This window comes from Malania oleifera, chromosome 2 (genome assembly GCF_029873635.1).
Source record: "Malania oleifera isolate guangnan ecotype guangnan chromosome 2, ASM2987363v1, whole genome shotgun sequence".
NCBI classification, from domain to species: domain Eukaryota; kingdom Viridiplantae; phylum Streptophyta; class Magnoliopsida; order Santalales; family Ximeniaceae; genus Malania; species Malania oleifera.
Genome location: NC_080418.1, coordinates 104,755,971 through 104,783,145, shown reverse-complemented (window position 1 = coordinate 104,783,145; position 27,175 = coordinate 104,755,971). Strand labels below are relative to the sequence as shown.

The window sequence follows — 27,175 nt, the reverse complement described above, 5'->3', positions numbered from 1 at the left end:
AGATATAAAACATTTTTATATTTCATATTTCATCATTTCTCATAAGATACTTTTCAGTACATATCACTTTCAATGTTTCTCAATAAAACAATTCTCACTTCTTTATAGTTCAATTGGGTTTCTCTTATATTCATGATTGCACAAAACATTTCCATATATGTTTTTATCATATTCTCATTATTCTCCGTGCAAATTACCCAACCCAGTTTCAAACATGTTCTCAGTATAAATCATATGCCACACAATTTCATCTAATATTCATATCATAATATTCGCAGATAAAATATCATATTTTCCTTTTTCACATATTCATTCAACTAGTAATTTCAGAAAATACTGTTATAATTTATTCCCCTTATCCGTCATACTGAGAGGTCCACTAACACCCTAAATCTTACGCTCCACGACGTTCACAGCTCAAAAGCCTGAAATTGCATTAACCCCAGATTATTCAACTCAACTCCCAAAATATATATCATTCAGCAGTCCCTAGGCTCTATATATAGGCTCTATATACTCCAAATTAACATTAAAACTCTAAAATACCCCACTTAACCCTGGTTTTGGGATGGTGTTCCGGAACCCCAAATTGAAAATCTGCTCTAGTTAAGTTGTAGAGAATTCTCCCACAAACCTCATGGTGGTTTCGAATTGTCAATCCGGGCTAAAGTTGGAGCAAAATCATAGAGAGAAGAGAAAGAGAGCTGTAGGTTTGAGAGAGAGAGAGAGAGAGAGAATTTTGTTTTGTTTGACAAAATTAGCTAGCAGGACTTTCTTATAATCGGTACTATAGAGAAAATCGTCGCCAATTTTCTCTTTAACTGGACCAGTTTTACCATTTAACCTATTATCGGGCCGCGGTAAAAGCATATAACCGTCGATGATTTTCTTAATGCTCCATAAAATCGTCGTCGGTTTTCTCTTCACCATCCCAAAAATCCTCTTTTTTCAATTATTTTTATTATTATATTTTTCGGGTCTTTACAAGGTTTCTCACAAAGGCCTGGTATAGATTATAATGAGACCTATTCCCTTGTTATGGTTGCAGTTACTTTTAGATTACTGATTAGTTTAACGGTTTCTAAAGGACTTGACATTCGCCTCATGGACGTAGTAACAACTTACCTGTATGACTCATTAACTTGACATTCGCCTTATGGACATAGTAACAACTTACTTGTATGACTCATTGGATAATGACATATATATGAAAATCCTTGAAGGACTTAAAATGCTTGAAGCATATAATCCAAAACAACGGCAAAATGTATTTTGTTAAATTACAAAGATCCTTGTATGGACTGAAGCAATCTGGACGAATGTGGTACAATCGTTCGTCTAAGTGAATATTTGTCGAAAATTAGATATGAAATAATCTTATCTATCCTTGTGTTTTTATTAAGAAGATAAATTCTGAATTTGCTATAGTCGCAGTTTATGTTGATGACATAAACACAGTAGGAATTGCAGAAGAGATCTCAACTACTGCTGATTACTTAATGAAAGAATTTGAAATGAAGGATCTTGGGAAGACAAAATTTTGTCTTGACTTTCAAGTAAAAAATTTAACAAGTGGAATTCTTATTCGTCAATCATCTTATCTAGAAAAAATCTTGAAACAATTTTATATGGATAAATCTTATCCATTAAGCTCCCCGATGGTTGTTCGTTCACTTGATGTGAAAAAGGATTTTTTTCGTCCTCGAGAATATAATGAAGAAATTCTTAGTCCTGAAATACCCAAACTTCCTCTTTTTTCAATTATTTTTATTATTATATTTTTGGGTCTTTACAAGGTTTCTCACAAAGGTCTGGTATAGATTATAATGAGACATATTCCTCTATTATGGATGCAGTTACTTTTAGATTACTGATTAGTTTAACGGTTTCTGAAGGACTTGACATTCGCTTCATGGACGTAGTAACAACTTACTTGTATGACTCATTGGATAATTACATACATACGAAAATCCTTGAAGGATTTAAAATGTTTGAAGCATATAATCCAAAACAACGGCAAAATGTATTCTGTTAAATTACGAAGATCCTTGTATGGACTGAAGCAATCTGGATGAATGTGGTACAATCGTTCGTTTAAGTGAATATTTGTCGAAAATTGGATATGAAATAATCTTATCTGTCCCTGTGTTTTTATCAAGAAGATAAATTCTGGATTTGCTATAGTTGCAGTTTATGTTAATGACATAAACACAGTAGGAACTGCAAAAGAGATCTCAACTACTACTGATTACTGAATGAAAGAGTTTGAAATGAAGGATCTTGGGAAGACAAAATTTTGTCTTGACTTTCAAATAAAACATTTAACAAGTGGAATTCTTATTCATCAATCATTTTATCTAGAAAAAATCTTGAAACAATTTTATATGGATAAATCTTATCCATTAAACTCCCCGATGGTTGTTCGTTCACTTGATGTGAAAAATGATTTTTTTCGTCCTCAAGAATATGAAGAAGAAATTCTTGGTCCTGAAATACCCTATCTTAGTGCAATTTGAGTACTCTTGTATCTTGCAAATTGCACTAAACCAGATATAACTTTTGCGGTAAATTTGCTAACAAGGTTTAATTCTACACCAACACAGAGACATTGGAATGGAGTAAAACATGTTCTTCGTTATCTCCGTGGCATATCTGATATGAATTTGTTTTACCCAAAGGGAGTAAAGTCTATGTTGAAAGGATATGTTGATGCAGGATATATTTATGATCCTCATAAAGCTCAATCACAAACAGACTTTATTTTTACATGTGGTGATACTGTTATCTCATAGCGATTTGTAAAGCAAACGATCATTGCTACCTATTCAAATCATTTAGAAATATTGATAGTTCACGAAAGAAGTCGTGAATGTGTATGGTTAAGAACTATAATCCTACACATTAAAAGGACAAGTGAATTATCATTAGAGAATGATAAGCCAACAATATTGTACGAGAACAACACAACATGTATTACACAAATCAAAGATGGTACATAAAAGGTGATAAAACTAAACATATTTCATCAAAATTCTTTTACACTCGTGAACTTCTGAAGAAAGGAGATATTAATATTTGCAAAATTCGTTTAAATGACAACTCAACACATCTATTCACAAATTTTCTTTACTTTAATTTTATAATTTTAAATTTCTTTATTTTAATTTTTTTATAATTATCTTTTTATTTCATTTACAACCTACATCATGACCCGTCACTAATCCGGACATCAAGGTCAACGTCTTTTATATAAAAAACGCAGATCCATCCCGCTGTCTTTTGTCAAATAATTTTAATTAAAATAAATTTAAATTCGGAAAAAACTCGCAGTTTGGCGGCTTTCCGTCTTGCTCCTCCTCCATCCGCTCTCCCTGGCCTACTCCATAGCCATGCTGCTCTGCGAGTGCAACATGCGAGTTCATTCCGGGTGGCTAACTCATCTTCACTCTCTCATTCTCTTTATCGGGCGGATCTTTCCTCTCTCCTTAAATCTCCATCCTCGTTCTCCTCTCCACATCGACAGGTACTGCCAGCCCTAGCTTTGTGCTGGCTTTCACTACTTAGTCTCTTCAAAGTCAAAAGCACCGTTGGTCGATTTTTGTCGAGGGAAAGAGGCCAACCAGGAGTAGCAGGGAACCCTAGGTAAGTTGGGCACTAGGAAACCCTATATATGCTACACGAAAATTTTCTTGTTGTAGGTTTTGATCATATCTTGTCTCAATTTGATTTGTTATCTTCTCTGTTATCTGATACTGGATTTTGCAATTTTTTTTGTTTCATTTCTTGTGGCAATTTAATTTAACAGCTAGTGAAAATCTTAGTATTGTCTGGTTAGAAATGTAATGGCTGAGTACATTCTAGATTGTTAATTATTAGTGACAAGAAACAACCGTACATAATTTAGTTTAACAGCTAGGGAAAACCTTGGTATTGTTTGGCTAGAAATGTAACTGCTGAGTACATTCTAGATTGTTAATTACTAATGCCAAGAAACAGGCATACATAATTTTATTTAACAGCCAGTGAAAAGCTTTTGAAGTTAGATTTTGTCCATTTGGCTTCATCAGACAGCTGAAATTGGAATTTTATATCTTCTAATAATTCTGCCAAATATAATAACAACTGAACTTGAAGGATCTTTCAAAAAATTTTTGCTAAAATAGATCTTTACCTTTTCACAAGAAAAATATGCGCAGTCTCAAGATTGGATCCATCTAAAGAAAAAATATTGGACTTTCCCTTGTTACTTGAATACCTTCAAGCTTCAAAATGATATTGTTAGATAAATTTCTGGTAGTTGTTGAACGGGGATTTTGTTGGAAAGCCTGCTCTGGAAACTCCCCTTATCTAAAGGCCTCAACTTTTGACCCCAAGAAGAGGTGTGGACTAAGTTTCCCCCAGAAGGATCTAAGGAGAGTCCACCTCTCCAGTTATGTGAATTTAGGTCGAAGGGTTACCGCCAACTGGTTTTTAGGTTAGGCTTTGAAATAAATTTTGTTTGCAATCAATTGAACTCTTTGACTGGCTTACTGTAAAGTACTTGATGTAGGTTTAATCACTGTAGCTCATGATAACTTGTGCGTACATGAAAATGTAGATTGCTTGCTGTAGCTTCCAGATGACTTGAACACTTTGATTTGCTGATTCTTACATGTAAGAAGCACCCTCATATCCATAGGCCAGCAATTATTGTCTGTACAGCAAGGACTGGAAAAATAGTATGGATTGGGGGTTAATTGAAAATATACATTTTTTTTACTGGAATGTTTAAAGGTATTTCGGATTGAAATTTTGCAAATTTACTGAGGTGCTGATTGCTGTAAATGTCTACCCATACCTGCGAAAGGTTGGTGGCAGGAAAATGACAATGGTGAACCTAACAGGTGATGCAGCTGACTTCCAAACATTAGGGCTGGGCATGGTTCAGTTAATCAAACCATACCTCTTGAATGATAACCAAATTGAAATTTTTGTTTTGCTAGAAAATGCTAACCATAGCTGAACCATTTCAAAAGGTTTACTGAAATTCTGTAAACTGGTTTTTGGGCTAATGTCCCACGGTTAACCCAACCGAACCTTTAGGTCCAATTCAAAATTTTAAAGTCACTATAAGTTGATATTTTGTTCCCCCATTATTATCACATGTAAATTTTAAAATTCAAACATTAAAATGCAAGCACCAATAAGATTTAAAATTTTAAATTGGCATCCTACATAGGCTTTAAAAAATAATCCTAGTCAACAAAATCCACAATCCATATTCCAAAGCTAGAAAAATAACATAAAAGTAACCAACTTAAGTTTTAAATTGTTTTTTTTTGGGGGGGTGGGGGGAAGGTAAGAGGAAACTTTATTAGCACAAAGAGGAGGACAAAAGGAAGAATATAGAGAGTCAAAAGAAAGAGAGCCCAAACGTATTGGAAGCATTCTCCATGCAGTTTGTAGCTTACATCTGTAGTGATAGATTGAACAATGCATCTATGTTTATGGCAGTCTTCTCAAAAAGAAGGGCATTATGGGCCTTCCTATTTCCTACTGTGGTATATAACTGCATCCCAGAGGATCTTTATGTCTTTGTTCTTTGCCTTTAAGGAGGAGGTGAAGGAAATTTCTTTAGTCCAATCTGTGAAGCTTCTGGGCATGCTTATGAAAGCAAAAACCTTGCAAGATATGGCTCTGGAGATCTCAAACCTGAAAAAGAGATGGTCTTTGTCTTCATTGTATTTTTTACAAAGAGGGTAGCCAACATATTGAAATTTACCCCCCACTAATGCAGCAGTTTATCCAGAGTGTTTTGTCTGTTGAGAAATGTCAGCTAGCTGATTAAGGAACGTTTTGGAATGTTAGAGCTGAACCAGATGCTAATATGCAATTTACCTTCGGGCTCTTCTCTCTCATGAGATTCCAGGCAGAAAATTTTGTTGGGGGTATGCGCCCGCTGGATAATGCCCTCTTGAGCAGGATTAGGGGAGAAGGAGATATTGATCTTGAGATTTTCCACTCTGCTCGACATTTTTCTTGGCCACTGTCAGTTACCATAGAGAATTAGATCACTGACCTTTGCATCAAGGAGCAGGCCAAGATAGTTTGAGAGATGAGGACCATAATGCTAAATTAGAGGGCTTTCTACATGCCAATTGTCAGAGAGGTGATAAGTGTTCATACCATTTCCTATTTTGTGCTTGATACAAGGTTACATTGCTTCCTGAGCTCTCGTGATTGATTTGCAAGTAGATGGGCACGCTGGGGGAGGATTAACAGCCCACATGATTCTACTTTTCAGCTTGTAATCCAAGATCCACGCGATGACGGTTTTTTGGTAAGGATTGCCCACAACAGCTTCAAGGCATTAGCATCATCCCACTCAGAGGAGTAGATGTTCAAGCCTCCTTCTGAGAAAGGTTTACTGACGTTTGGCCATTTACCCTTGCAGCCTGAGGTCTTTCAGTCATTTCCTTGCCACAGAAAACTCTTCAGTTTTTGGTTTAGCTCTTTGATAACTGATTTGGGTAAGCATAAAACTGAGCTCCAATATGTTTGGATGCTAAGGAAAATTTACTTGTTGAGCTGTAACCTTCCTGCATAGGAAAGATATTTACAAGTCCAGCTATTTATTCTGGCAGAAATCTTCTCTGGTAAGGCCAAGTAATCAAGCTTGTTGATCTTTTTTGTTACCAATGGAAGGCTAAGGTACTTGATTAGGAGCTTCCCTCTTGAACCCCAAGGTTTTGAAGGATTCTGTCCTTCTCAATACCATTGATGCAAATTTCAGATTAGAGCAATTGATATGAAGAACTCACATAGAGTGGAAAAGGGTAAGAGCTTTTTTAATGCTGGCTGATGAGTTGGCATTGCCATATGTGAAAATGAGCAGGTCTTCTGCAAATGAAAGATTAGTGAGATTAAGATTTTTACACTTGGGGTGGTAGCTGAGTTCACCCTTTGAAGCTGCAATTTGGAGAATTCTTGTTAGAGCCCCCATTACCATGACAAACAAGTAAGGAGAAAGAGGGTCTCCCTGCCTGATACCCTTCCTGGCTTTAAAGAAACCTTTAGTGGGAACCATTAATGCAAAGGGAAAAATTGGTAGTGGAGATGCATCTCCTAACCCAAATAATAAAGTTCAGAGGAGTACCAATAGCTTGGTGAACTTTGAAGTTGAAGTCCCAATTTATAGAATCAAAATCTTTTCCGAGGTCCACTTTCAAATCCATTTTCAGGGTTGAGATGGTAGCTGTGCAGGAGCTCCTGAGCAAGAAGGATATTATCCTGTATTGATCTACCTTTGGTGAAAGCAACTTGGTTATTGCTAATAAAGCAAGGGAGGCAGCTTTGGAGTCTATTCACCAAGACCTTGGAGATGATTTTATAAAGATGTTGCAGCAAGAGATGGACCTGGAGTCAGAGGGGCTTGTGAGATTTTTAACTTCTGGAACTAGGATGATAAGAGATGCATTAATCCGCTTGAGGAGCTTAGACTCTCTGAAGAATAAGGGCACAGCTGTTGCTAAGTCATTGACAATAATGCTCCAACAATTCTTGCAGAAGTTAGCATTAAAATGATCCGTTCCAGGAGCTTTATCACCAGAGAATGTAAAGTCAGCTTTTTTTGATTTTTTTTCATTTTGAACAGAGAGAGAGAGAGTCTTCAGGGTGTGGTGCAGAGACAAGAATGGCCCCTGTGGTTGATATTTTTGGGTCATTTATGTTGCACTTTTTTGTTCAAGGTAATTTATGCCTTATGTGTAGCGTATTATTGTTGTAGGGAAAAGCAAAGCACTCAGAAAACAGTAGCAATTGTGGTGGGAGTGGCTGCAGCTGTGGAATTTAGGGTTGGTTTTTGACGTTTGCTAGAACAATGCACTAGATAAAATAATGTAAGCTTGGAAAGACTTGAATCTTGTTCTCTATTTTAAGCTATACTTTTTATTACCAACACTTTTTTTCTATGGAATGCAAATTTTTTCTTATTGCAACTGTGGAAGCCATAAAACTATAAATTTCGGCTGAGTCAGTAAATTTCTACCCTCCCTTCATCATCTTCGTTGCTATTTCCTGATTCCAAAAGCCTGTCAATTTTGGCCAAGTCGGTAAAAGAGTTGGAGCTCCTCCCTTGTTAAGGTTTGGTTTTACAGGTGAGCTTCAATTGCCTGCTGAGGTGTGATTGAAAATTACTTACTAGGGAAGTTTAGAGTGATTTTGTATTTCTCATTTTTCTATGGGTCAAGGTTGATGTTCTGTAGGTTTATACTGGTGTAGGGGTTGAGCTGATTTTGTGAGGCTATTCAAGTGATGGAAACAGTCATTGAGCCACACAATTTATGCTCATTGAAATTGATCTTTTATAACTTTATGCTTGTTATAGCTTTCTTACAGTCATTAAATTCACTGTATTCTTTTGTTTCGCTTTTTATTTTTCTTATTTAATATCTTGGCCGCACCCCCTCCCAAACAAATGAGTAAATACATAAAGCAATGCTATGTCCAGTCAATCATCAGTCACAACCTCACCTGCAGATTTGGAATGCAATTCGTAATGGGTTGGTGAAATGAGATGTCAAGCCTGATGCTAGTAATCTGTAAGCCATCAATCTGTAATGCATGCAGCTCACTCCCTTAAACAGAGGAAAGAAAAGGGCCTTAGCTTGTGATTTTGTTAATTTCTTGATGTACAAAGAAAAGGGCGCCGAGCTTGTGGTTATGATCACATCAACCAATCACCATTAGAAGGGTTTAATTTGTTTTCTGACTGATGAGTTTTCTTAGTAAGGAAAAAACTTTGTTAATTGGTTAGATGATGATCTCAGAGTTCCCAATTTTAATAACAGTGTTTGCAGAATTCTGGTATATATGTATTTATAAAAATATGTATCAGGTATAAATGCCGCAGAATTTTACCATGTCTGTATTTTTCTGCTGCTGTATTTTTCTATATCTCTATCATCATGCAGCAGAGCTTCAGGCTTTGCTGCTTTATTTTGTCAATACTGAAATCATTACACCAAAACACTCACCAGAAGTCAGTATAATTTTGTTCTATCTACAGGTTGATCTAAGAACCTCTTCCTCCATACTTTTTTTTCATAAAAAAATTTCTTTTATGTTGAAGCCGGCAGAGGGAATGGGGACTTGCTTTGCATGTTTTAGATCTTCTGGCAATCAATCAATAGGCAGGGTTCATGATATAATTTTCTAATCATTTCACAGCAAATGACCGTTTATTTGATTCTCATAGTCGTGTTGTTTTCTTATCATAATAATTACAAATTACAATGTCCCATGGTTTTGAAATCGTTCAATAGAAATTTAAAAGTGAAAAAGATAAACTTAGTTAACTAATTATATGCAGATTGTAGGAAATAACATCAAGTTAATTGGTCCATTTATGCCCTTTTGCTACAACCTTTTGTGGTTTATGCAACTTATGTGTGAATAACTCATTTTGAAACTAAATTGTAATTTCACATTTCTTTTTAGGAGAGACCTTGAAGAAACTTGTGGTTTGGGTAAAAATAAAAGATTGTGGGCCAAAGAAGAAGATGAAAAACTAATTGAGGCTTTTCTTGATTTTGCTCAACACTTGAAAGTATAATGCTGGTCACAGCTTCAAATAGGTCATTGTCGAGTGGTGTGAAGCAATAATAAAAATTGGATTAGGTCGCACACTAATTAAACTTTTTTCATCTGTTGCAGATAATTGAAAAAGAAGAATGGGTGAAAATTGTGCTTAATTTTGTGGATGTAAGCTTTATTTGACTCATTGATGAGCTTTTTAATAGATTAGGGGACTTTTTTATGTTTTAATATGCACTTCAGTCATATGATATTTATGAGGGTATGGACAATTAGTTCTTAAATAGCATGATTTGTCTTAAACTAGATTTACCACCACCAAGTGACATTGCTCTATTTTTCACATAGTTATATGAAATTGTTGTCTGAATCCTTGTTAGAATTCTGCATGTGTATCATCAATTAATTTTTTCTTCCTAGCTAAAAATCATACTTGAAAGAGTTGAAACTTTTTTTAGAATTTGATAGATTTATTTATTTTAATGTACTTCTTAAAAAAATAAAGCATTCCATTCTGTTATTATATATCAAACATGGGAATCGAAATGAGAATGGAAATGTCCATTCCATTCTAGTCTCATTCTATGTTTGCAACCAAACGATGGATGGGATGGTCATTCAAATTCCATTTTCCATTTTCCATTTCATTCCATTCTCTGTCCATTCCATTTCTGTTCCATTCTATTCCTGTGTATCAAACATGGCCTAAATGATGTTGCTTTAAAGAAATGCAGGAGTGTAGAATTGCAATTTCGGTGTTGGGGTAGCAGCCAAGACTGGAAGGGGAAAGAAGCAAAGACGAGCTGTGCATATGAATTAGGCCTCTTGTTGGGTTTTTGGAGAAGCCATGTCAAGGGGTATATGGTCCAGTAGATCACTTTCCTATTGGTTGCGATTCACTCGACGCTTATCTTCTTATTCTGGATTTGAATCCCTCCATCCGCCTCCTCCCCTTCCTCATCGAAGAGTGGTCATCACAGGTGCTTTCTCTCGCTCTCTCTCTACCCCTCTCTCTCTCTTGCACGCACAGATGGAAATTCAAGTTCTATCTGAGCTTGGAATTGTATTATTTCCAACTGAATCCTTCCAATTTATCAGTGTCAAGGTTCAATTTTAGCTTTATTTGCATTGTTGCAACTTCTCTCTCTCTCTCCCACACACACACACACAGAATACACACATTTTTGCATTCTTGCATATTGAGTTCTATGGTTCTATTCATGATGCAGGTCTAGGAATTGTGAGTCCACTAGGTTGTGGGATGGCAACAACATGGAGGCATTTGATAGAGGGGAAATGTGGAATTAGGGCTATATCTCCTGAAGATCTCAAGATGAACAGGTTTGATAGGGAGACACAGCTATATACGTTTGATCAACTGACATCAAAAGTTGCAGCAATAGTGCCATGTGGAACCAAGCCTGGTGATTTCAATGAGGATTTGTGGCTTAACTCCAAGGTAATTGTCCTGCAATATTCTGAGGTATTTGTGCTACTATGGACTGTTGCCTTATTGGTATTTCATAATTAGGTGATTTTTTTTTTTTTGTTTTCTTCTGGACAATTATGTGGATGCTTACCTTTGAAATGTTTCTTTTTATGGATGTATTCTGCAGTTCCTGATGCTTTCTTATGGTAACATTGTGATCTAGTGATTTATGATATTTGCATCTAGGAGCATAGGTCAATCTCAAGGTTCATAGGCTATGCTCTATGTGCAGCTGATGAAGCTCTCAGAGATGCAAATTGGCTGCCTGCTGAGCAGGACCAGAAGGAAAGGACGGTAATACTCTATTTTGCAGCCATTGAATGGAATTTATTTTACTCTGCTTTAGAGGTGGCCAGGGGAAGTTTTCAATTCTTTGGTGTTATCTTCTTTTCTAACTTGAAAGCCATCAGGGTGTCTCCATTGGTGGGGGAGCTGGAAATATTACTGATATAGTGGATGCTGCACAAATGATTTGTGAAAAGGTTCATTGCTGCTCCATTAGATCTTTGATATATCTTATTAATAGCGCTCCATCATTGCCATGAATAAAGTTTCTTTTTCTTTGTCATTTTCTCCTGATGCTTTCAGCTTCAGGCTTGAATTTGGCTTTAGAAAGAAAGTAATAATTCCTCGCTTTGTTAATGCAGCGGCTTCGTCGGCTTAGTCCATTTTTCATCCCACGGATCCTGGTCAACATGGCAGCTGGGCATGTGAGCATGAAATATGGATTTCAGGTACATAGATAACATCTGTAAATTTATTTGTATGGGAAATATATGACAAGTTTGCTTGGACCATGGGCTATGTTTGTAATTACGTCCCTCATCTGGCCTCACAGAATGATTTGTAGTGCTGGGATGCTGTTTCTTCTCCCTTAGTGATCCTTAATTGGTAAGATTGTTGTGGAAAACATCTGCTAAGTAAGCTAGGAATGTGGAGCAAACATTCCAAAGAGCTAGATGGCTGAAAACCTTGTTAGTCTTCTCCTACATCATACTTATGCCACATTAAAGATAGGTCTAAACTAGCTAAACTATAGCAGGGGGAAGGAACTGTTCAGTCAAATTAAGTATCAAGTGTTGATCATTGATTTGAGATTTGAATGTGGAACAAACATTCTAAATAGCTAGATGGCTGAAAACCTTGTTAGTCTACTCCCATAGTCATACTTATGCCACATTAAAGATAGGTCTAAACTACCTAAACCATAGCAGGGGGAAGGGGCTGTTTAGTTAAATTAAATGTTAAGTGTTGATCATTGAATTGAGATTTGAAGTGTGAACTGTTCCATGAACTAATAAGAAGTGCATTAAGTGAGATGGTAATTTCTTAGCAATTTAGAGTTATTTAGATGTGCAATTAAACACCTACAGTGAATTGGTTCAAAAATTAAGCGACCAGTGTCTAAATGGCAATTTAAGTTCATACGAAGACCCTCCTTAGTCTATCTAACACAGGTGTTTTTTTTTTGGGTAAATGAAGGGGGTTTATTGAAAAGGCATCAAGGGGATCGTGGCTCAAGTTACAAAAAATCCCACCCAAAAGGGTGTCACAAAGATCAAAGATTACATTAAAATACAAACAAAACATTTCCACTATGCCAGCTAGGAACTGCCTTTATCCACTGCTCTTTGCTTGTCTGAAGCGCTGTGGTTGAATTATTAATTGCTCTCTTGTTACTGTCTTTCCAAACACACCAGAAAATTGCAAGGGGAATGAGAGACAAAGCCTTTGTCTTCCCTTTTGGTGGTGACCCAACCTTGTCCAATCAAATCTGTTCAACTGATTCAGCATTGGCCATGCAAAGGGGATATCTATTGCCGGCGGATAGGCCATTTCTCTGCAAGTTATCCAAAGTCAGGATCTTACTTTGAGTTGCCTCCCAAGCGAGGAAGACAACTTTTGTGGGGGCATCTGGCTTCCAAATTTAAGTCTGAAAAAAACGAATACTGTTAGACTCCGAAGGTCATAGTTTCCTGTAAAAGGATCTAACAGTGAAGAACCCCTTCCTGTCCAAACTGGCTGATTTGTGCTATTATGATGCTGGAAATTGTAAAGATAGCTGTAGAAGTCTGTGAGCTGGCGGAGTTCCCAATCTTCCACATTTCTAAGGAAGGGTATGTTCCAAAATAGCTGTGGATCTGAGGTTTGGAGGTTCTGGCTAATGCAGGCATCTTTGTCACGAGTGAGGTTATAAATGACTGGAAACAAGACGCTAAGGGCCTCCTGGTCGTGCTACATCATGCCAAAAATAAATGTTGTCCTTGTTTCCCACATGGAATCTAATGCAGGAAAAGAAATCATCCCAACCTTTTCTGGTGGAGTTCCACACCCCTACATCTTCCTTTGCCAGCCTGGGAGGTCCAATCATTATGATCAAGCTTGTATTTCGTGGAGATGAATGAGGAGAAAATTTCTAGTCTGTCCAGGCTTATGTTGTTCTTTACAATGACATTTGCAAAGGAGTGCACAAAACCAGGCGTGTGTCCCATTCCAAGAGATTCTTGCAGCCGATCTGCTCTTGGGATCAGAAGAAGGGTTTGCCACAGTTGGGGAAGGCGCAATGAGAGCAAGGCTGAGCTAATGCAGGCTTTGGAAGGGTCATCGAGGTTGTGGCAGGGGCTGAGGTTTGCAAACCCTCCAACTCAACATTGGAGGGTAAGGGTCTGTGTGCACATTGGTAAGGGGCTTCCAAAAAAGGTAGGAGCAGATGTTGACCCAGTTCAGCTGCAGATTCAGATATTTTGAGTCAACCATTTGAGTCATAGCCCTTTGAAAACCAAGTGCCTCTAGCCATCACTGTGGTTTCCAAAAGGGAGATGTATCTGCCATGCTTGTTCCATTTCAAGAGAAGTGACAAAGCCTTCTCCTTGTTTCTCATCCTGCGAGGCCATGAAGGTTAGGGGGTTGTTCTTTTCGAGCTCTAGAAATCTTTTCAGGCTCAAAAGAACCAGGCAAGGTCTTCGATCTCCAAAAAAATCGACGCGCGACGTCCCTTGTGGAGTTCCATGAGCGTCAGGATGTCGGTGTTCTCACCTATGGACAAAGTGAAAGATTTCCTCTCTATCCACATTGAATGCTTTGCGTCTGCCATGGATGAAGGCAGGAAGTTGATGGTGAGGGAACAGCCACGATTGCAGAAAACGAAGAAAGGAGCAGAAGGCAGAAAGGGGCAACAAGGTTAGGTTTAGGGTTTTTGGCAAGAGGAAGGGGTGAGGGCAGGAGATAAAAAAGAGGTTTAAGGGCTTTCAGTTGGGAAAAATTGGGGTTTTCGGGGTCGCGAGAGGCTGTGAAGAGCTGACCTTCATTGTTGCACAGCAGGGGGAGGGGTTGGTGAGGGAAGACAAAGGGGAGAGACATTGCACAAAAAAGCTTTCATGTGCACATTATAAAAGTAACACTGATTTAAGAGTGGTGTGCGCCATACTGTTGCAGAGCTAACTGCCTTCAATTGGATTAGATTTTGATTCGTGATATATTTCTCTCATTGCTATTGCCTTAATGGTGTTATCTTTGGTGATTTGAAGGACTTGCTTATCAGTTATTTTGAATTATACAATATTGTTGCATAGTCTAGTCTTGTTTTTGAATCTAGGGACCAAACCATGCTGCGGCGACAGCCTGTGCCACTGGGGCTCATTCTATTGGTGATGCTGCAAGGATGATTCAATTTGGAGATTCAGATGTTATGGTGGCTGGAGGAACAGAATCAAACATTGATGCTTTATCAATAGCAGGGTTTTGCAGGTAATGATCATCAATCAATTTGTTTACCTCATACATGTGCAATCTATGTTAGAGGAGGTCTGTTCTGCTGCAGTTTTGTGGCATTGTTGAGATCTAGCAATAGTTTTGAGAAAAAAATTATAAGAAACAGATTGAAAAGGAAAAGATCTAGTCAAGCAATTACTTGAGAAAGGAATTGATAGTATCATACACCATTTTAAGTTTAAATTGATTGTTTTACGTTAATCTCTCTCTTTTTTCTTGGAGACAAGATTTAGGAACTTCAGAATTTTGTAGAATACATATTTAACTGCATATGTCAGGCTGCGCAGAACTGAAGGGTGTTGAGTGTTTCTTGTTGAGGGGTGTGCTTATTTTTCTCTTTTCTGATTTTCTACACTGTTTGGCATTGATTTTTCTATATGTAGGTCAAGGGCTTTGACTACAAAGTACAATGCCACGCCAGAAGAAGCTTCACGACCTTTTGATTGTGAACGCGACGGATTTGTGTACGTAAATAATTGTAGTGTGTTGATCATTTATATGCTACCCTCGTGTCTGAATCTCTTTGTTGTTGCTTTCAACTCAGGATAGGTGAAGGCTCTGGTGTATTGGTGTTGGAGGTGAGTTGTGAGGTGTTATGTCTTTCCTTTAGAGTATCTGAATTTCTGATCCAAATATGGAGGAATCCAGTTCCCTTGTCAAATTTTTTTTTTGTTTTTTGTTTTTTTTTTTTCTCACTACATTTTTCAAACTGAAGATGTTGGTCATGCAATTGGTATGAGTAGCTGATTGTAATTATGTTGTTTATAGAGCATGCCATAGTTGAATAACATATTAGCAAGCAGCCTACATGTTATCTGGGGACAGATGATTTGATTTTGAAGCAGGACAGCCTACCTCGTGCTTGTTCCTTTCAACTTTCCTTGATCAATGGCTATGGTGATTGTACTAGGCTGTTTGATGTGAGGAAAAATCAAGTATTAAGATGCCGCACGTCTAATTTTAGAAGGAATTTCACAAATAGACAGGCATCTTACTGAATTGTGATGCTACCAACTCATATAGCAGGCTTGCATTTGTGCAGAGCTTGCACCTTTTCCTCGTTGGGGGACACAGGTTGTGTATTGTGGCTTAATATTTGAGGCCCAATTTTTATAATGCCCTAAAATTGCCTGACTGGCCAAAAGGCTATGATACTTGTATCAATTCGGCTTTCATTATTGGAAGGGTCAAGGGTAGAGCTACCTTGCCTCAAAAGGTAGGCCACAAGTATACCTGCTGCTGAATTGCATAGGAATCTTTCCTTCAAGAACTAAATACCTCATTGTGTCGTTATGGGGTGAGGGTGACATATTGTGCATTTGTAAATAATATATTATAAATTGAAAATTTTGATACTTATGTACCAACATGGTCAGTTCATCTACTTTGTGTGTATGTTATGCCAAAAGAGCTATTCAATCATTTCCTTTGTGGTTTTAGCATCCCATATGCTAGGGCTATTCTATGGGAATCACCTAAACATACTTTTTTTTTTTTAATTATAGAAAAAGAAAATTATATTAATGAGAGAAGAATTTATAAGAGGGAGAATTAGACATCTCCCAAAGAAGATCTGGAACAAACCACAAAAAACAACTTAAATCTACATAAGGAGAAAATCAACAGGCCATCACATTCCTCCAATCTCTTTGAATCTCCTGGAAACTATTTCCTCTGAAAAACCCATATCCAACACATCACAAAGATGCTAAATACTGGATTTTATCCTAGATCAGCTCCTAAATTAATCTTTTCCTGGAGAATATTTGTGCATTGCATTCCATCCATATCCCCCATGAAACTGCAAATAAACAACACCTCCATATGGGTGCCCCATCCTTTGTTTTACCAAAACCTGTAAAAGAAATGGCTAGTGAGTCTTCACCGATACCCAACTCTCCCCGACAATACTAAACAGCTTAATCTGAGTCCTTAAAGCTAAATTGCAGTGTAAAAGGAGATGAGAAGCTATCTCAAGTTCTTGAAACAGAGCACACAGACATCAGGAGAAAGAGCCTTCAAAGGTCTTCTGATTTGCAACAAGCTTTTTGTATTTATTTTATTAAGCATAACCAACCAAGTCAAAGTCTTACTTTTTGAGGGAGCTTTGGCCTTCCATATAATAGGAAAGAGCGGAAATGAAGAATTAGAATAGATCAAGAATTAAAAAGAAAAATATTTTCTAGAATACACTCCTTACTTATCCAAGGACCAAGATCGAACAGCCCTCTCGACGAAAAGATTACTTCTGTACAATAAAGATAACAAAGAAGACGACTCCTTGATCTCCCTATCATTAAGAGGTCTCCTAAAATAGAGATTCCAAGAAATTAAAGGACTACATAGATCCCCAACAAAAAAAAGATATGGCTATATTTTGTTCAGCATTCAATCGAAAGAGACGAGGGAAATAAGTGGACAAAACAACATTACTCAGCCAAGGGTCTTTCCTGAAGTGGATATGTGACCCCCTCCCCAACACAAGTTTGGTGTGAGGGGTAAAGGAATGATAAATCTGAGGAATGGACCTCCACAGACTCCCCAAAAAACATCTTAAATTAATAGTGGTATCCCACCCATTTTCATCCAACCCATACTTTTTATAGCTCTATGCTAAAGGGAAGATTCTTCTAGAGGGAAGTGCCATAGCCATTTAGCTAAAAGGGCAGTGTTTTTAGACACCAACTTACCTACACCCAGCCCTCCCTCCTTTGGCCGACAGACCTCATCCCATCTAACTAAGTGATCCCTATGACCCCCTGTGCCAGACCGCAAAAAATCTGTCATAATTTTCGATCCCCATTAGAATATTAAAAAAAGACTGAAAATAGAGTGAGATGCAAAAATAGAGTGAGATGCTAGAAAGACAAGCCTGATTAAGTAATTCCTTCCCCTAAAGAGAAGAGAGCCCCCTTCCATCCATCTACATCTTCAATCACCCTTTCCACCATTGGATTCCAAAACTCTGCTGCTCTAGGATTCCCCCACCCCCCAATGGAACTCCTAAGTAGGTCAATGGCCAATATAGAATGCCACACCCCACTTCTGAAGTTTTTGTGGGTCTATGCTATCTCTCTCACTGCCCTCAAAGCTTAAACCACAACACTCCATTCTATTAGAGTCTTCCCTTTGGCATACAGTTTCCGAAGAAAGAATATGTTGATTAGGAAGAGGAAGGATTCCTTTACAAATAAAAGATGTACCAGGATCCTCCGTGAGCGAATCACCCTTCCCAGATTCATCCACCCCAACGCCAATAGAAGAAATGACTGGATTTTTTTTTTTTTTATCAGTAAGGGTAAAACTATATTGACCAAAATGGTTATGTACAGAATACACTGGGCATACCCAGGCAGAGGGGACCCAACTCCCCATCCAAGATGCAGAACAAATCAACAAGATACATCAAAAGCCTTTATCAAGGCCAAGTCAATAATCTAAATGACAGATCATCTGAAAGAAAATTATCTTCCAGTAATATCAATCAATAGTATGAAGGCCAAACCTGTCAAAGACCTCTCTGTAAGTGTGTCTCTGAACCACCTGGATCAGCTCATCGGCGGAAATAGATTTGCCTTTGAACCTCCTCTTGTTCCTGAAGTGCCATATAAAGTACACCGTGGTTGCCATGCAGATTCGCTTTCCCACAGAATGAATCCCAGATCCCTTTGCCTCTTTATGTAGCCATTTCAGAGCAGCTTTCAAGGTTGTCATATCTCTCCTCAAACCCAGCCACACTCTAATCTGATCCCATACACAAGAAAAGTTGCATTTAAAAAAGAGATGATCTATAGTCTCCGATTCCATGCCACATAGAACACACGTTTGATCAATGTCATCACCATAAATCTTGTCACTAGTGAGCAACTTGCCTTTGATGCCTAACCACAAGATGAAGGCATACTTAGGAGTACAACTGCTCTTCCAAACCTCTTTGAACCAGGGAACTTTGACTTCTTTATTTCTCCAGAAATCATATCCCACGGAGGGCTTTCCCCCATTTTCTCTCAACAGTCTATCTGCTTCTGATTGATTCCCACAACTCTGCAATATCTGGTTTTTAATCTCAATCATCTTTTTAAAAAGGGGGGAGTCTTCGTGTTTAGAAGATACCGCCCACAGTAGATCCCTTCAAGTAATAGTGATGTACCCATTTAGACCATAATGAGTCCTTATCATGAATATTCCATAAAGCACAAGAAAGAAGTGCCTTCTTCCAAGCTTTAATATCAAGTACTCCCAGCCCACCTTCAGTTTTAGGAAGACATACCTCCCTCCATGCAACAAGAGGCTTTTTCCTACCACCCCAAAGAAAGGTCTTGCAAAGTTTCACAACATGCTCAAAGACATTGTTCGGGATCGGGAAAATTGCAAGCCAAAAGCACTCCACCCCTTGGATAACTGAATTGATAAGTTCCAATCTACCTGCATAAGATAAAGTATGACCAGGCCATCCAGAAAACAAGTTGGCAATTTTATCAATAAGTGGAGAGTAATGCATAGCATTTAACCGAGAAGCTGCAAGAGGTATACCAAGATACCGGAATGGGAACTCCCCAATATTGAAACCAGTTGTTTGTTTGATACCTTCCAATTCATAATCCTTAACTCCAGCATAGAACAAATTGTAGGAGAAATAGAAATGACTGGATTACTTTTAGGAGTAATATTCAGCCCAAGGCCAAGGTCAGTAGACAAATGCTCCTCATTATTTAAAGCTATCACATGATCAATATTATGATTAGTAAAATATATGCCTGCTTGCGAATTCTCAGGATCCAGCTGAAGACAATCTCTGTCCAATTCTTGTGAGATTGTTTCTGAACTATCGCTTTCACGCTGCCTTTGCCTCTCTAACTCTCCATTGTTGCTTTGGAAGAGCTGTTTTAATCCCTCCTCATCTGCATATTCAAGGTCAGCTCTCACCTGATCAACTAGTAATTCTATTTCGGATTCAGTTTATACTTCCCAAATCTTCTCCAGGTCGTAAGATAAATCATCTTCAATGTCCCTTCTTGTCCCATCATCATCTCCTCTCTCGGCACTAAGAACAAAGGAGGGAACTGGTTGCTGTTTTCAGTTTGGTCCCTTCTGGTTTCAATTTGATCCCTGCTGTTCGCGGGGATCTCTACTCCATTGTAAGCACCCTTTTGGCCTTCACCATCTGTTGAACTTCCTTGATCTCCTGAGCTCTGCCCAACCGAATTACATGAGCAGCTCCTGTTCTGGCTCTTTCCACTTCCACCAGAGGCCCATCATGCTGAAGTTGAATTCTTATCAGCTTCCCCAACTGGGCCGGTGCTTTGTTTTTTGATAACCCAGATTGCCTTATGTTTTTAAGCCCATTTGAATTGGGCCTTTGAGTGACTGACCCAGCCATGTCCATTTGACAGTGATTCCTTACTTCCCTGCCACCTTTTTGCATGAATTCGGAATTCCTATAAGGAAAAGAACTTCCCAATTCCTGGAACTTTGAATGATTGCCTTTCCTGATTCATACCTCATCACTGGAGCTGCTCTGGTAACCTCGGCAAAGGAGATATTCAGAACGATTCTCTGGAAAACACTTCTCTCTACACTCTGACATAACATTCGTTGAGCCACAATCAGACATATCCAGCTGCCAAAGTTAGTTTTTCTGGATTCGTTTGTGGGTGACGAGAGTTCCAGCAGTGCAGCGAGAAAAGCCCTTCATCAGTTTCTCCGGACTCCTTTGGGGATACTCACTGCATTGATTCTTCCTTTGTTTTCCTTCCTCAAACAAACATATCTGCCTCTGACATTTTCTAGAATCTGAAAATTAACTCTGTTGCCTGATTTGCTGAAAGAAAGTCCCCTTCTATCCCCTTCGGTCTGTCTGCTATTTTCACATGTTACGCCTGTCAGTTTTGTAGCCCACACAAACTCCTCTTTCTCTATCTCAACAAAAGATGCATGTTTCCCTGCAAATTCTGTGATAGAGTATGTAGAGGAAGCCAAAATATTTAGAGAGACTACCTTCCTTTCAATTTTGAAAGCAGCATAGCCTCCCATCTTTGCTGCAATAGCAGGTCGGGCAACCAGGGTTCAGGCTGTGAGAACCTTCGAAGGTCATTTTTAAAGGACTAAGTTGTTTTGGTGGGGGAAAGAGATGTGGAAAAGGGTACAGTTGATGTGTGACCCTTCAGAAGGACGAAGGTGAAGAGAAATGAGGTTTGGGGTTTGGTATTTAATGGACGAGTTTGTCAAGGTGTTTATCAAAGCTTCCCAAGGTACTCGATGGTGCGTGAAGGTCACCTCTGACTTCGGGATTCTGTGCTTGAAGGACGAAGCTTTTGTGGAGCTCTTCAAGGGTTCTGAGGGTGCACGAGGGTTCGTGAAGGTCACATCTGAATGTTGTGAGTTTCCAAAGGACAGACAAAGGAGGATGACGATGCTCAGAAGGTTGTGGGTGAATCGCGAAGTGAAGGGAAGTTTTGCAATTGTTCGTTTCGGTTCCTGGTCGATGGTGAAGTTAACAACTGATTGAATTGGTAGCCACTTGTTCTGCAATGCTAGATAATCATTTTGGCCAAATAAATTTTATTTCTCCATTAAAAAAAAGATGATTATCATTATGAAGAAAAGGAGAGACCCTAAAACACATAAATCAACACAAACTGCTGAACCAGAGATCATATATTTGAACCTTTTTACCTAAATGTATTTAGTTTACCTTTTTATATTGGTTGTTGGCTAGAAATAGTTATTTTCCTGCCTCCACTAAATCTTTTTTTTTTTTTTTAATTCAAAAGGAGGGTTCTCATTTTAGATAACGTGTAAAGAAAATAAGAACTTTTTTGGACAGAGGACTTCGTGCCAACTGTATGTCTTAAAACCCTGAGTCCTCACCCACAATCATCATTGTAGTTTTCTTTTTTATTTTTGTGAATTATTTTTGTTAACCAATATTTCCAATAAAATCTTTTCTTTTCTTTATGGCATTTTGTATTTTGTGATTTTTTTTTATTAGAATTTGGAACATGTTAATAATTAATCTGTTACTTATTATTATTATTATTATTTAATGCTGATCTTTTGGTCGTTATGTGGGTGTAATTTTCTTTAGTCCTCATTTTTAAGTTGTCATGAAGGAACTTGAACATGCCAAAAGAAGAGGAGCAAAAATATATGCAGAGCTTCGCGGCTATGGGATGTCAGGTAAGATTTAGTGATTTTGTTTGTGCATTGCACTGCTGTGCTTTGGTTTCTCATATTTTTAGGATATGACTTTGTTTAGGGGATGCTTATCACATTACTCAGCCACATGGTGATGGGATGGGTGCCATTTTGGCCATGAAACGTGCTTTAAAACAGGTAACTGATTGGTGATGGCTTGGAACTTCTGTTGTTTGTTCTGTAATAAGGCATTAGCATGCATACAACATTTGGAAATTTTTTTTTCCTACAAGATTGTGATAAAAAAATTATGAGGATGAAATTATTAGTTCCAGGGAAATGGTTTTTTGACTAAATTCTGATAATATACTGGCTGGCTTTTGTCCAGGATGGTGCAACAGCTGTTCTTGGTTCTCATCCAAGTTTAATCTTAAACTTGAATTTGATTGTCTGAATTGTTAATCATGATATCGTTTGATCATATATATACTGCATATAATAAAAACACATATAGTTAGGAGGCTTATACACTTTAATTGGACAAAATTACACTTCTCATGTCCAGGATGGTGCAGCGGCTGTTCTTGGTTCTCATCTAAGTTTAACCTTAAACTTGAATTGATTGTCTGAATTGTTAACCATGATATCATTTGATCATATCTATACTGCATATAAAAACATATATATGCACTTTAATTGGACAAAAATACTCTTCTTAATTTACCAAAAATTCAACTCTCTCTCTCTCTCTCTCTCTCTCTCTCTCTCTCTTGCGTGCATGCATGCGCTTGCTCGCTCTCATGATTTGGAATTATGGTTCAACAAGAAATCTCTCCAAAATGGACTCCTAATTGAAGGATACAAAAAAAATTAGAAAGCTTTCCAAATTCCGTCTCTTTTTTTTCTTTCCCTTGAATGTATGCCACGCTCTCTGTTTCTCTCTCTGTTTGATCACTAAACCAAATTTAACCAAACTTTGTATCCTAGCTCCATATCAAATTAAAATAAGAAATCCAATGCAATCACCAACAAAAAAGTGCCAAATTTATATCCTGTATGCAACAACTACAACAGCACAGTTAAATGCTATGAAGTCCACCAAGACTCTTGTGAATAATCTGATCTTTGTTACAAAAACATGACATAGAGTTCTTGAATTTGGATTATGAGTATTTTTTTATTCATAATTTCATATTGTGTAATATGCAACTCCATGTGCAGCACACTTGGCTTACTCTATTATAAATAATTGTGGGGCATAAATAAGATAATTGGTGGGCATATGGTCGTGGTTTAACTTTTATTTTTTGGTGGCATTTTAGTTCTGTTGTTCTGCTCTTCATGTGCTGTCTCTGTTCTGGTTTGACACTGAGAGGTGCTAAATTCTGTGTAATAGGCAGTCCTGAACTAAGTTTTGTAAATTGTTATTTATTTTTAACGTCAATATTCATTTGAAATTGCTTGTTATAAAATATTAATACGTGCTTACTTCTCTATTATTTGCAGTCTGGTCTTTATCACAATGAAGTGAATTATGTAAATGCTCATGCTACATCTACACCGTTGGGTAAAGAATTTGGAATCTAACTAATTATTGAACTCAAATATTATGAGCTTGTGATGTGTGGAATGTTAGGAACTGTTGTAACTGATGTGCATGAGGTCCATGATATCACGATATCTAATTAGGTGATGCAATTGAAGCCAATGCTATCAAATCCGTGTTCTCTGACCATGCAACATCAGGTGCATTGGCTTTATCCTCCACAAAGGTAAACAAAGTATTTTTATTTAGACAGTTGAAAAAAATAAGATGTAAAAAATATGGCGTGTTCATGTACCCAATGAGTGTTTGTTCTCTCTTTTAGTCATGTTGGCTCACCTTCATAATGTTGCTTTTTGCCCTTCCACCAATGGCATCACTGCTGATATATATATATTTTTGGTGTTCCACCTTTGGTGTGGAGTGTTGTTTTCTGCTATTTTGAAGTCAAATGATTTTGCAAGTGCTCATTAAATTTCAGGGTGCTATTGGTCATCTTCTTGGAGCAGCTGGAGCTGTGGAAGCAATTTTTGCTGTTTTAGCCATACACCAAGTAAGGATATCCATGCACTTCCAGAAGTTTCCAATGTGTAGTTAGTGGGAAGCATGGCTGTTTTGCTGTGTAGATATTAGATTGTATGTTCTATGGATGTTAATTGCTTTTCTCACTCATTCCTCATTTTCTCATCAATTGTGTGACCCTTTTTTTTTTCCTTTGGGAAAAGTAGAAATATGATTTAGCAACAAGTTGGCCCCAATACCCTCAAGGTTTAAAAGGGAATTTTCAAATCAAGGCACCAAAAAAAAAAGAACTTTCTAATTTGGGGTGTAGGTCCCAGGCATTACTCATATCTAATGGTGGATTCATTGTAGCATATGTGCTTTTGAACATTTCACAAATTGCAGTCAAAGCTTAGTCAAACAATCTTTGGCTCTTTGTTTTGAACAATGAATGTAATTGGAGCACATTTAGCTTCATCCAACACAAAATAGGAATAAATTAAAAACTTGTATTCAGGCATTAGAACATGAAGGCTCGAGGCAAATTATGATGAGAAGGTATCAAGAGATATAGTTCTAATCCTATCAATTTGGACTACACATTGGAGGCTAGGACTAGAAGAAAGGAAGTTGCTCAACAAGTTAGGACAGTTCAAACACCCCTTTATTGCAAAAAAAAAAAAAAAAATGCTAGGACAATTCAAACTGGCTAATGTTGAAGAGGTCAATGACCCTATTAGGAGTGGGTGGCCAACCACCAATGGATTGGCATGGTTCAAGTCGGAGAGTACTCATAAGTGATGATAATCAAAGCCTACCATGTGGTGGTGGTGATGATGGTGATGTGATTATGAGCAAGTAGAAGGGTATGCCATTGGGCCTCAATTATTAGGGACATATCAATTTGGTCATTATCTATTACTTGATGAGTTAGACCATATGTTTTGACCAAGCTAGGACAAGAAGCACAATGTGCTGTTTGCAAGGAGAATCTTATTGTAGGTGACAGTATGCAAGAGTTGCCTTGCAAGCACATGTTTCACCATCCATGTCTAAAGCCATGAATGGGTGAGCACTTATCCAATCTGCCGACATGAGCTGTAAGATGATCATGCATATGAGAGCTGGAAGGAGCGGGAAAAGGAGTCTCTCTCTCTCTCTCCCTCTACAGGCGTTTCACATTTATGCATCGTTATTGCTTTGATACCATGTTAGATTACTGCTTTACCTAAAAGCTTAAGCTATTAGTTTGTGGGCCAATAGTGTATATCAAGCTCTAACATGCTCCAAGAGGGAAGGTGGTTAGGTTGAATTGTGGGAAAAGCAAGATGGAAAAGGGGGTACAGAAGTTAGCTAATTCAAAATGTTTATAAATGATAATGGGGTGAAAAGAGGCTTTTTGAATTAATTGTGTGAGGTTCACTTTTTTTAAAAAAATTTTTTTTGGAGGCATCCTGCCCTCTCGTAGATTGCATTTCTCTCCTCTTTTCCTTGACAAAAAAAATCTTTTGTTATCTTAAAATGAATAATTATAATTGGGCACTTATGGAAACAAATGGTTCCTTAACAAAAAATTCTTCTGTTATCTCAAAATAAATAATTATAATTGGTCACGTATGGAAACAATTGGTTACATACAATCATGCCTCTGGTACGTTTGCATCCTCAGGCCCTAATTACAAAATTTTACTATTTTAGTGACTTTATTAGAAAACTTTCTTTTATTGGGACCAAGTTAGAACAGCCTCAAAGAGTACAAGGACCAACTCATCACTTTACTCAAGTACGCATTACTAAGAAGGAAGATTACAAGTAATGGTGGACAAAGTATCCACTTAGTGAGAAGAAATGTAAACAGAAAAAGAACACAACAGGCCCTTGTCTCTCTTTGCTTATCAACCAACATAATGTTTGGTATACAAAAATGGAATGGATTTGGAGTGGGATGAAATGAAAATTTATGTGACAAAATGTAAAATTATAAAGACTAATTCCATTCCATTCTTGCGAACCAAACAAATAGGTGTGCTATTGGAAAAGACAACTTTGAAACAATTTTTTTATATTTATTTTTATTTTTTAAAGTTTGATTCCACACCAAATCAGTGGAGTCAAGTTTAAAAAAGAAAAGATGAGTCACTAGCTTTTTAACTTGTATATTCCTACTATTTCCAAAATGAATCCTCAACCAACTCCTAATGTACATTCTTTATTTTACACACTTTGACAATTTGCTTTGGTGATAAACTGATTCATGTTTCTATCGAACACACACATGAAGAGTTGGACTCTACTGCATGAAACTGATACATGCTCTGGGCAGCCTTATGTTGTCCCTAAGATCCATAGCTGAGCTGTAACAATTTTTTTTCTTGCAGTATCGACTTTTTCAATCTCATACCTGCAACATTTTAACTGTGTAAAGTTTAACCTTGCAACTGATTGGCTGCTGTTGTCTCCTCTTGCAGGGAATTGCCCCATTGACACTTAATCTCAGTAAACCGGATCCTATTTTTAGTGACGGTTTCATGCCTTTGAGCGCAACAAAGAAGATGCCAATAAGAGCAGCATTATCAAATTCTTTTGGCTTTGGAGGAACAAATGCATCCCTGCTGTTTGCAGCTGCTCCTTAAAGCAGATGGATGGATTGGCTGCTAATATCATGGTGTGAATTGTTTGCATCATAATGCAGATGCAGTCAGCAACCTTCAATGGTTGCTTTCAGGGAAGGAGAAATTGTTCCATGAGATGATCCTACAGCATATTTTGTTGTGTTTTTTATTTTTGGTTTCTCATTTATGTTGCATATTTAGGATTTTAGAGCATAGCCACATTTGGGATAATTTTATTTTGATTGATTGAATGTTTTATTAGCAGCGGCTGTCCAGATTGGGTGGTAAAGAATGCGGGTGGTTTTGCTTGTAACGTGGTGGTTCCAGCCTTCCAGATTACTAACCCTAGGCAAGATAATGTAATCTATAGAGGGTGATGTTTGCCCCATAAGTTTTAATCAAATGAATTTTTAAGTTATTTGTTAAAAAGGATTTTGTAAGACGTTATGTAATTTATGATCATTGGCTTAATACATCTGCAGTTGGGCAATCCAAGGTCATGAAATTCAATTATATTGATTCATCTCTCTCTCATTTTGAATGAATCAT

The 27,175-nt window shown here is 37.6% G+C and overlaps 1 protein-coding gene across 8 annotated transcripts; it reads left to right on the top strand.

Moving 5' to 3' along the window:
- The first annotated feature begins 3,281 nt into the window (after positions 1-3,281).
- On the top strand, positions 3,282-27,116 carry LOC131148550 (3-oxoacyl-[acyl-carrier-protein] synthase, mitochondrial). 8 transcript variants are annotated; one of them, XM_058098325.1, is made up of 16 exons: positions 3,333-3,642; positions 10,308-10,553; positions 10,803-11,032; positions 11,190-11,208; positions 11,295-11,356; positions 11,473-11,544; positions 11,710-11,796; positions 14,658-14,809; positions 15,217-15,297; positions 15,378-15,411; positions 21,946-22,012; positions 22,092-22,168; positions 23,477-23,537; positions 23,660-23,742; positions 23,995-24,066; positions 26,483-27,116. In XM_058098325.1, exons 2-16 carry the CDS (start codon positions 10,421-10,423, stop codon positions 26,645-26,647), a joined length of 1,395 nt encoding a protein of 464 aa, XP_057954308.1. In that variant the 5' UTR covers positions 3,333-3,642; positions 10,308-10,420; the 3' UTR covers positions 26,648-27,116. The 8 variants fall into 8 exon arrangements, with proteins under 8 accessions (XP_057954304.1, XP_057954305.1, XP_057954310.1 ...); XM_058098321.1 differs by lacking the exon at positions 11,190-11,208 and having other exon boundaries at positions 3,282-3,642; positions 11,249-11,356; XM_058098322.1 differs by lacking the exon at positions 11,190-11,208 and having other exon boundaries at positions 3,282-3,642; positions 10,300-10,553; positions 11,249-11,356.
- Positions 27,117-27,175: the final 59 nt, after the last annotated feature.

What these genes read in the sequence shown, in the direction of transcription:
- LOC131148550 (XM_058098321.1), top strand. Translation starts at nt 10,421, where the DNA reads ATGTCAAGGGGTATATGGTCCAGTAGATCACTTTCCTATTGGTTGCGA. An exon ending in TCGAAGAGTGGTCATCACAG is followed by an intron (nt 10,554 to 10,802) that starts GTGCTTTCTCTC and finishes TTCATGATGCAG; the next exon opens with GTCTAGGAATTGTGAGTCCA. An exon ending in TGAAACGTGCTTTAAAACAG is followed by an intron (nt 22,169 to 23,476) that starts GTAACTGATTGG and finishes TATTATTTGCAG; the next exon opens with TCTGGTCTTTATCACAATGA.